Source organism: Rattus norvegicus, chromosome 8 (assembly GCF_036323735.1).
Source record: "Rattus norvegicus strain BN/NHsdMcwi chromosome 8, GRCr8, whole genome shotgun sequence".
NCBI classification, from domain to species: domain Eukaryota; kingdom Metazoa; phylum Chordata; class Mammalia; order Rodentia; family Muridae; genus Rattus; species Rattus norvegicus.
In genome coordinates this window covers 119,229,815-119,239,153 of record NC_086026.1, presented here as the reverse complement: position 1 = coordinate 119,239,153, position 9,339 = coordinate 119,229,815, and the positions used below count along the sequence as shown (strand labels likewise).

The 9,339-nt window shown below is 54.1% G+C and overlaps 1 protein-coding gene across 5 annotated transcripts in view; it reads right to left on the bottom strand.

Moving 5' to 3' along the window:
• Positions 1-67: 67 nt before the first annotated feature.
• Positions 68-9,339, bottom strand: part of Scap (SREBF chaperone) — a 54,721-nt gene continuing 45,449 nt past the window's right edge. For all 5 annotated transcript variants that reach the window (XM_063265271.1, NM_001100966.2, XM_063265270.1 and 2 more), the window contains 15 exons: positions 7,863-7,975; positions 6,762-6,856; positions 6,051-6,149; positions 5,698-5,916; positions 4,654-5,030; positions 3,981-4,169; positions 3,697-3,898; positions 3,508-3,623; positions 2,900-3,413; positions 2,739-2,824; positions 1,376-1,458; positions 1,111-1,277; positions 869-949; positions 553-759; positions 68-475 (listed from right to left, as the gene is read on the bottom strand). In XM_063265271.1, the coding sequence (XP_063121341.1) occupies positions 230-475; positions 553-759; positions 869-949; positions 1,111-1,277; positions 1,376-1,458; positions 2,739-2,824; positions 2,900-3,413; positions 3,508-3,623; positions 3,697-3,898; positions 3,981-4,169; positions 4,654-5,030; positions 5,698-5,916; positions 6,051-6,149; positions 6,762-6,856; positions 7,863-7,975 (2,794 nt within the window). In that variant the 3' untranslated portion in view covers positions 68-229. The remainder of the gene's footprint in view (positions 476-552; positions 760-868; positions 950-1,110; positions 1,278-1,375; positions 1,459-2,738; positions 2,825-2,899; positions 3,414-3,507; positions 3,624-3,696; positions 3,899-3,980; positions 4,170-4,653; positions 5,031-5,697; positions 5,917-6,050; positions 6,150-6,761; positions 6,857-7,862; positions 7,976-9,339) is intronic.

Sequence of the window (9,339 nt, the reverse complement as noted above, 5' to 3'; positions counted from 1 at the left end):
AATCCCCACATTTCTTGGATAGCTCTGAGAAGGGAGTGGAATGACAGTACCTTTGGACCCTGGTAAATGTGGTTTTTTAAAAAAAAGTTTATTATTACAGTCAGGAGACAACAGTTCTGAGTCAGCTGCAAAGATGCCTACCTATTGCCTCCAGTCTAGGTCCAAAGAGTTGCAATCCCCAGTGCCCCACCTTGGGATGGGGGAAAGGCATAGTGCAGTTGACCTGCCTTCAGTCCAGTTTCTCCAGCACAGAGGGCACATACACTAGGCTGAGCTCACTGCCAAAGTTGCAGACAATGGCAGCATTGTCCAGCACCAAAATCTGCCGGGCAGGCTGGGCTTCACTGTTCTTTCCCAAGTAGACTGTCTGTAACAGGTCCCCATAGTTTAGGTCCCAAAAGGAGACACATCCCTGGCCGCCGGTCACCAGAAGGTTATCAGAGATGACACCCAAGCTTGCACCACAGCCCAGGTCCTGGAGGCAAAGCCAGAAGAGGTCTTGAATGTGAGTGCGAGTCCCAAACACCAACACCCTATGCCCCGCCCGCTCACCTGCTGAATGGAGTACAGCTTGATGCCTGTGCTTCGGTCCCAGATGTTGATGAAGTCATCCAGGCCACTACTGATAACACAGGAAGTGGTACAGGTGAGGGAGGTGACATCTCCACGGTGAGCAAATGTATGGCTGACCCGGCTGCCTGTTAGTACATCCCACAGGCAGATGGCTCCATCTTGTCCTCCACTGGCCAATACCATGGTCTGGGGAAAGAGGCCCAAAGGAACTCAGTCACAGGCCTTTATCAACAGTGTCCCCATCCCGTTACCGTTCCAGGAGGCAAACCTCACAGCCCCACCACAGGTCCCTTACCTGATCAATGTACACAGTTGTGATTGCCCCCGAGTGGCCCTGCAGGGTAAAGAGGCAACACGAATCCTCCAGTCGGAAGACCTAGGACAGGGAGGACAGGTTCTGGTCTCTGGGACTTGCCAAGGTGCTCTGTGCTTTAGCCAGGAAGTGCTTGCTGTCATTCCTCTAGGATTCCTCTAGCTTGGTCCCCCTGCTCCTTACCCCCTCCAGCTCACCAGTACCCAGAGATCAACAATACACACTCTCAGAGTATGGTCTTGGCTCCCTGTCACCAGGCGCCCCGCTGCTGCTCTCAGGGCTGTGATGGGTTTCTGGTGTGCACAGGGGACTGTGTGGGTCAGGTGACAGGCCACAGTGTTGCTGCTGCTGTACACAGGCGAGGAAGGAGAACTGCCTCTCCCTGGGGTCCCTAAGGAGGACAAGCTCAGTGAGTAGGTTCTTAAAAGGCATCCTGCAGACATATTCCCCAACCCATACATATTGCCTGCTGGCCCCAGGCCCACTGACCTCTGAACTGCAGGGGGCTGAGGGAAGTGTGGGTCTCCAAGGAAAAGAAATCGAGGGAACCGTTGAGCCGAGCAGCTACAATCCTAGAAGAGGACATGAAAGACTCTAGCCTCAAGCTATGCACAAAGTGCCTTAAGAAGACGCTAGAGGGGTTGGGGATTTAGCTCAGCGGTAGAGCGCTTGCCCAGTTCCGAAAAAAAAGAAAAGAAAAGAAAAAAAAAAAAAAGACGCTAGAGCTGGAGGGTGCCAGTTACCACTCAGCCTCTTTAAGTCTCTCCTTTCTGTAAAATGGGGCTTAACAGTCCCCACCTCGGTTGTAACAGTTAAATGAGCTAACAATCTATAATGTGGTGTCTGTGTCATAAGAGCACCGCTCTGCAGGGGGCCGGTTTCAGCTACCAGCACTGACACGTCAACGCACAGTGACCTGGACGTCACCCCAGGGATCTGACGCCCGCTTCTGATCTCCACAGGTACAGGCTCACAGTGCACATTCATACACACAGGGAAGAACAACAGAACAAATCTAAAATAAGCTTTGAAAGGACAGCAAATGGAGGGAGCTTTTAGGGTTGGAACTGGGTCAATTCTGAGGAAGGGAAAGGAATTCAGGGTGAGGATGAGCCATGAAGCCACCACAGAGTGCTGCTGTAGTCTGCGACATGTCAACTTGAACCTGAGTACACAGTCTACGTGTTTCCTTTATCCACCTAAGATTGTCTTTGTTCCCAAGAATTTCTAGGCACGAGCTGCAGACAGGCAGGAATATCTGCAGTGCGTCCTAAAATCCTGTCCCAGCAAAGGCAGTGTGATCTACACCTTCTGCCCATCACCGCATCTGGGACTCCACGGTGCACAGGAAGGGGTCGTCGGGGACTTTAAAGGCCAGAGACATGGGTATCTCCCAAAGCTAGAGGACAAGTGATAGGGAAGGATTCCCAACACACTCAGGGACCTGACAGAGTGGGCCCGGCTGGGGGAGAGTGGAGCAGGATGCCTGCCTGACAGGCACAGTGGTGGCAGGAAGAGATAGATGGCAGCGGACAAAATGGAGAGCGCCAGAGTTCCCCAGATCACCCCACCAACCCCTGCAAAAGTCTCCCCTCTCTAGCTTGGATGGTGAGCCGCTGTCTTAGAAGGGTAGAAAGAAAACAGTATACTCTGCGTTACCCTATGCCTGGCCCTGCTACAAAGATTTCACATTTTTAAGGTGGTCACCCCTTGAACCATCCTTATCAACCAGAGACTGAGTAAATATAAGTCAAATCCCACACCAGGCAGAGGCCTCAAGCCTCAGATAGTCGTCTGACCTCACAAATTGGGTGAAACATGGGGCTGAGGCAAGCAGCCAGGTAAGTCTCACCTCCTGTCTAAGAAGACAAGGGCTGTGATGCCTGAGGAGATCTCCTCATTGCTGCAGCAGAGCACGCCCTCAATGGCATCCCACACCTGTGGAAACAGGCTGTGAGCACCCACTCCCCGTGGGAACCCCCCAGCTAGGGTGTGGGCAGTCACTCGGCCCACCTCCAGCCGGCCGCTGCTTCGCCCAACCACGATGAGACTGCCTTGCAACTCTAAGCTCCAGATGGAACCGGCTGTGCTGGGGGCCCAGGCCAGAGGGGGGGAGCCCTTCTCGGGAGCAGTCCCCTCTTCTTGAGAGGCCTGGGGCAGGGGAGGTCCCGGGGAGGGTGGGCGCAGGGCCGACATGTGCACAGCAGCCAGGCCTTCCTCTTGGTACACACGCTGCACCAGACGGCTGAAGTCGTAACCAGAGTCTCTAGAGCGGCCACAGCCCGCCCGGTGCCGAGGCTCGGGCTGAGTGGGCTCTGGGGGCAGCTGCACTGAGAAGTTGGTGTCGATTAAGCAGGTGAGGTCTGGCTGGTCCCCAAAGAGGGAAGGCGGTGGAGGCCCTCGAGGGCGGCGTCGCAGCGGAGGGCTGTCGCCAGGCTCTTCCGGGCTAGCTTTGCCCCCATCAGACAGTCTTTCCCAGTTCTCCTGAGCTTCAAAAGCTCCGCCTCCGCAGCTGTCCCGGCGTGGCCTGGCCAGGTCGAGGGGCACAAGATATGAGCTGAGGGCAGAGCTGAGGGCAGAGCCTGCGAGAGTGGGCAAAGGCTGGGCCAACCCACGCTTACCCAGGGCGCGGGATGCGAGTGAGGCAGTCCCCGGTCTGTGCATCCCACACGCAGACTTGGCCAGCCAGGCAGCAGCTCACCAGGAGCATCCCATCGCTAGCCAGACACTCGATGTCCTGTGTGAGGGTGCTATGTTGACAAGGGCCATGGACACGCCGACCTCTGTCCGCCCAATCCCACCCCACTCACCATGAGGTGCCCTCGCAGCACCAGCGGCACTATCTCCGTCTCAGGCGGTGCGTAGCCATAGTCATCGCAAGGCAGCTCTCCGCGCCTCCGCCTGCCCGCACCACCACCCGGCTGCCCGTAGTTTCGCGGGCAGAGCACCCGGTAGAGGCAGAGCAGCAGCAGCACTAGGACAATGCCCGCTGCCAGGCCAAGTGCAGCCACCCTGTGCGGGACAGGAAAAGTATGAGCGGAGGGTACCCCAAGACCAGCTCTACCCTGACCCACTTGTCTCACCAAGGCCTTACTTGTACAAGGTAATGTCGCCATGGGTCTGTGTTCCACCTGGCCCCTTAGGTCCGGTCTCCCACAGGCCAGCAGGCAAAGGCTCTGGTGGGGCCCAGGCAGTGCGGCCATCCTGAGGGTGTCGCCCCTCCAGAGCCTCCCGTGGATTCAGGTGTAGTGTGACAGGGATGACAGGCAGCAGGCTGATGTACCTGTGAGTAGGCAGTGATGCCCTGCCTTAGTGGGGATGCACTCCTAGTGTAGTCTCGCTGCCTGCTGTCCCCTTCCCAAACCAGCTCTGGTACCCCAATCTTGTTACTTTCCAGCACTAGCAACCTAGCACCCATCAATGCATCTAATTCTGCCAAGGGGAAGAGGGGCAGGCAACCTTTAACTCCTAAGGGGCCACCCGCCCAGTGTATCTGCTTGGGGCGCTAGCTAGTTCCTTTCTTTCTTTCCTTTTTTTTTTTTTTTTTTTTTTTTTTTCATTTTTTCGGACCTGGGGACCGAACCCAGGGCCTTGTGTTTGCTAGGCAAGCGCTCTACCACTGAGCTAAATCCCCAACCCCGCTAGCTAGTTCCTGAATCGCTGCCCCCATGCAGGATTCCTCTGGTTTCCTCTCACCTAGTAGAGGAGGTGCTCTGGGGACGCTGAACTGACACCACAGAAATGACAGCTGGCACGGCTCAGCTTACCTTTTGGCCAGTGTGATATTATAGTAGTTGAAGAGTGTGGGCCAGTGGCGGAAGGACAATTTCCTCCACAGCTCCTCATCCTCGGGCCCCCAAGTCACCTCTGGGGCTCGGCTGTCCTGGACGCCCTCTGCTGGAACGGCATGCTCAGGCAGCTCACCTGGCAACGTCTGGTTCTCTGGCAGTTTAGGAGCATCAGGTGGGAAGATGGAGAAGGCAGGGTCCGGGTGGCTGGCAGGCAGCACTCCACTAGGCACAGGCATGGGCCCCAGGGAACCCTCACCCAGTGGGCTCTGTTCTGTCACCTGGGCAGCGAGGTAGGTGCGCAGCCCTGCCGGGTCTGTATATACCAGGATGCCAATCCAGACAACTGTACCAGCCTGCAGTGGGGTGTTGGGTGCTCAGTAGGGCCTTGTGGGCAATGGGCAGCCCCAGGCCCCAGCAGTCTTGGCTCGCACACTGGAAGGACCTGGATGTGCAGGTAGGACATGGCCCCCAATCTGTACTTTCTTTTACCTCCCCAATTCTTTCACTACCACCACATCTGCAACAACCTGATTCCCTTTCCAGTGGCTAGAAACCACTGGAACCCCTTTAATTTGACAGAACTTCCCAATCTCTTCAGCGCTGGGCCCAGAAAGCTGACACCATTCCTTGGTCAGCTTGGCCAGAGGGCCCAGGTACCTAACCTACTGCAAACCTTCCAAAGGGTCTCAGTGTTACCCCCACCCTGTCCCTTAGGTGCCTGGGAGAAACGCTGCCACCTCAGGCCAGGACATTCTACTGTCCTCTGCTGCTTGCATGCTGCATGGAGGCTGACTAACCAGGGCCCAGGGAAACACTGACCGTGCAAAGTGACTTTATCCTGGAGAATCTCTGTTCTGGGCCCCTCTAGAGAGAGAGCTCGTCCCCTGCTGACCCTGGGACTACTTCCCCTCAGGCAGGCCAGAAGTTACTTGTCAGAGGGCTCAGGAAGAAAGGCTCTGCAATGCCACCCCTGGGATCTGAATGCCATCCCTCGCAAGGCAGAACAGGGGTGACAGGTACCATGATGAGGCGCTGTGCCAGGCGAGTGCGGGCCAGGAAGTAGATGACACGCAGCCTTTTGGGAAGCCGCAGGTTTCGGAAGGAAGATGGTTGCAATGTGATGGTGTGTGGTGTGGACGGCCGTACAGCTAGCTGTCTCTCATATCGGGCTGGCCTCCCCACAGGCTTGGCTGAGGGCAGGCAGGACTCAGGGGGCAGCCGCTTGTTCAGGTCTGCTAGCTGTTGAGTGCACAGAGATGGGGTCCCAAGTTATTCAGAGGCTGCCTGCATGGGAGCACTGCCTGTCTGGGGGCCACATGCTCTCTCTGACCTTCTGAACAAACCAGCACCGAGCAGGACTCAGCCACTCTTACCTCCATCCGGCGAATGTCGATGGACAGCACGGTGGTGAAGAACAGCATCTGGAGGAAGAAGTCAGACACCAGGCCCACCACAGCAAAGAGGCAGAACTCCTGCAGTGAACACACAGGAGGCATGGTGGCTGCACGGTCCCCAGAACTAGCAGGGCAGAGCAATGGCCAAGGAAAACATTCTTCAGCTGTGCTTTCTGGAGACTGGGAGCTGACTAGTAGGGTAAGGAGAGCTGTTCACTGGGGAGCAAGGCAGCGCCTGCATACTTTGCTCCAGAGTGGCCTTAGAGGGTGCTTTTCTAGGCTCTTCAAGTCCCTTGAGAAAGGCATAAGGGAACTGTAAGCCGCCAGCATGCTCCCTAAAGAGCCTTTCTGCACAAGCCCCAACTTGCTCATTGTGCTTTTCTGGTCAGTTAGCACTGAAAGAGGAGGATTCTGCCCTAACATGGGAAAGGGTGGTTTGCATCCTACATCTGGTTAAGGAGCAGGACTTGCTCAAAGTTAAGTTTTCTTCCCCTGCCCTTATTTGAGATCTCTGACACAGCAACATGGATTCTATTGAAAGCCTGCATGAGATGACAGGACACACCACACAGACACACAGACACACACAGACACAGACACACAGACACACAGACACACACACACACACACACACACACACACACACACACACACACACACATGCCCCATATGGCCACCCTGAAGCCTTACTTGGATGGCAGGCACAAGGGTGAAGTAGCCAATGAGGATGATGCCCAGTTCAGTTGCTACGTTCTTCATGATGGACCAGCTCTCACTGCTTAAGCCTGCACAGGGAAAACCGAAGTACTGAGGCAGTGAAGGGCAGGGAAGAGCGACATGTCTACTCCTGACCTTGTAGTCCTCAGAAGGACAGAGGCCTGAAGAGGGGGTCCGGCCTCTGGGCAGCCATTCCACTCAGTGGGCAGACTCTAGGGAGTCAGCACCATGGTGCAGCTGCTACAGAGGAAGGTGGGGTCCAGCAGAAAAAGGGAGAACCAGGGTGATGAGAAGAAAAGCCAAGAAGACAGCCCAGTGCTTTCTTGTTTTAGCTATGACCACATCCACTCCTGACCAGCAGAGCGATGGCAGAGCTAATAGACTCGTCCTCGTGCCGCTCTTAGGGTTAGGCTGCCATAGCTGTCATATGAACAAGACTCTATTTACACAAAAGATTTTGCCTCATCTCTTTATAACCCCACACCCAGGGCAGAGTCTAGAAGCACAGAAGTTCATCAGAGGAAGGTGGAATGAGTGTAGTCAGTTTCTGGTTACTGTCACAGACATAGGCCTAGGATAAAGAACCTAAGACATCTACTTCCTCTTAGCAGGACAGGGTGGTGTGTACCTTTAATCTCAGCACTCAGGAGGTAAGGATGGACGGATCTCTAGGAGTTTGAGGCCAGCCTGGTCTACATAGCAAGTTCCAAGCCAACCCAGGCTAACTCTGAGAGGCTGTTGTTGGGTTGTGTGGGTGCATATGTACACAAGTATGTGTAGAGGTCACACCAGGGACTGTTCTTCAGGAACCTTGTATTTGAGACAGAGTCTCTCACTGGCCCACGGCTCACCGATTAGGTTAGGCCAGCTGAGGGGCCACCTATCTGTCTCTAGTACTGGGATCACAGCTGCGCTGCACTGTGCCTGGCCTTTGCATGGGTCTGGAGACTGAACGCAGGGCCTCATGTCTGTGCAGCAAGCACTCTACTGACCGAGCTATCACCACAGCCCTAACAGACACATTTTGAGGGTTGGGCCTAAATATAAGAGGGACAGCCCATTACCCAGTGTTACCTTGTGCAATTCGAAGCTTCACCTCAAGGTCCACTGGAGTTGATACCACTGACTTGGTGAGCACCAACACATTCTCTAGCCCAATAACCACCACCAGATATGGGAAAATCTCGCTGGGGAACAGAGGAAGAGACAGTAAGAGATGGCAGCACGACCAGGTCTAACATAGGGTTAGTTCTTATAGGCTTGAGCCCTGGGAAAGCTGTGGGGGCTTCCAGCCTATATATAATAGAGGCTGCCAAGTGGCTTCTGTGACCTAGGGAAGGAACCTTCTCTAATGTACCTTTATCCAACAAGGTTCCTTGTCTACACAGCCTTTGGCCCTGAGGCAGACTCCAAAGCTTTGCTAAGGGGTCAGCTAATGTCTCTTGTCTCTTCTACCCAGCAGAGAAGGGAAACTGGGAAAAGCCCACTAGAGAGCATTGCTGGCTGCTACCAGAGCCCAGCCTTCCTGATCCCCCACACTAGCCTCCAATGGCTGACAGAATAAGCATGGAGCCTACATTTGTCACTCCAGGCCAAAATAGTCATCTAAATGGGAGGGATGGCTACAGCCTGAATCCTTCCACCTCTACTGAGAAGCCATGTCTTGAGAGGAGTAACTGTCCCATAAGGCATCTGGCTGCTGGCTGAGCCCTGTCCATGCACACAGAGCTCTGAGAGTGCCTCAGAAAAGGAAGCCAGCAGCCCAGAACACGAACCCAACAGGAGCCATACAAAGTAGCTTTTCTGCACAGCTGCTGACTCCCTTCCTAGGCCTTGGGTCTGATATCTAGCACTAGTTTTTCCTATGACTGCCTGAGAAGTCAAGGTCAGGGACGACCAATGGGCCAGTCCATTAGTAACTCAGGCAGGGCAGCCACAGAGCCCAAAGCCTGAGGACAGACATAGGGAAGGGCTTCTGCACTAAGATTTTCTGAGGAATGAGGGGAAAGGAACATCAGTGAGGAATGGGGGGGAGCGATACCTCCCCATACACTGACAACAGGACTCCACACTTACTCTATCTGGGGATTTAAATCTTTTAAAAAAAAAACTTTCATTATATTCATGTATGTATGTGTGTATGTGTGTATGTGTGTATGTATGTATGTATGTATGATGTATGTATGTATGTATGTATGCATACATGCACACAGGTGTCTCAGGATACATGTGGAGATCAAAAGACGACTTGTGGGAGCTGGTTTTTTTCCTTCCATCAAACAGATTCTAGGGATTGAACTCAAGTCATCAGGCTTGGCAGGAAATGCCTTACCTACTGAGCCACCTTGCCAGTCCTCTTTTAATAGTGAGGAAGACATGTATGCTTCTTTATTGCACACCTCCAGACACAGCCCTTAGAGAGCAGTGTCAGGCTGCGGAGGTAATTCAGTAGTTAAAAGTGCTTACTGCTGGGTTCGGTCCCCAGCTCCGAAAAAAAGAACCATAAAAAAAAAAAAAAAAAAGTGCTTACTGCTCTTACAGAGGACCTAAG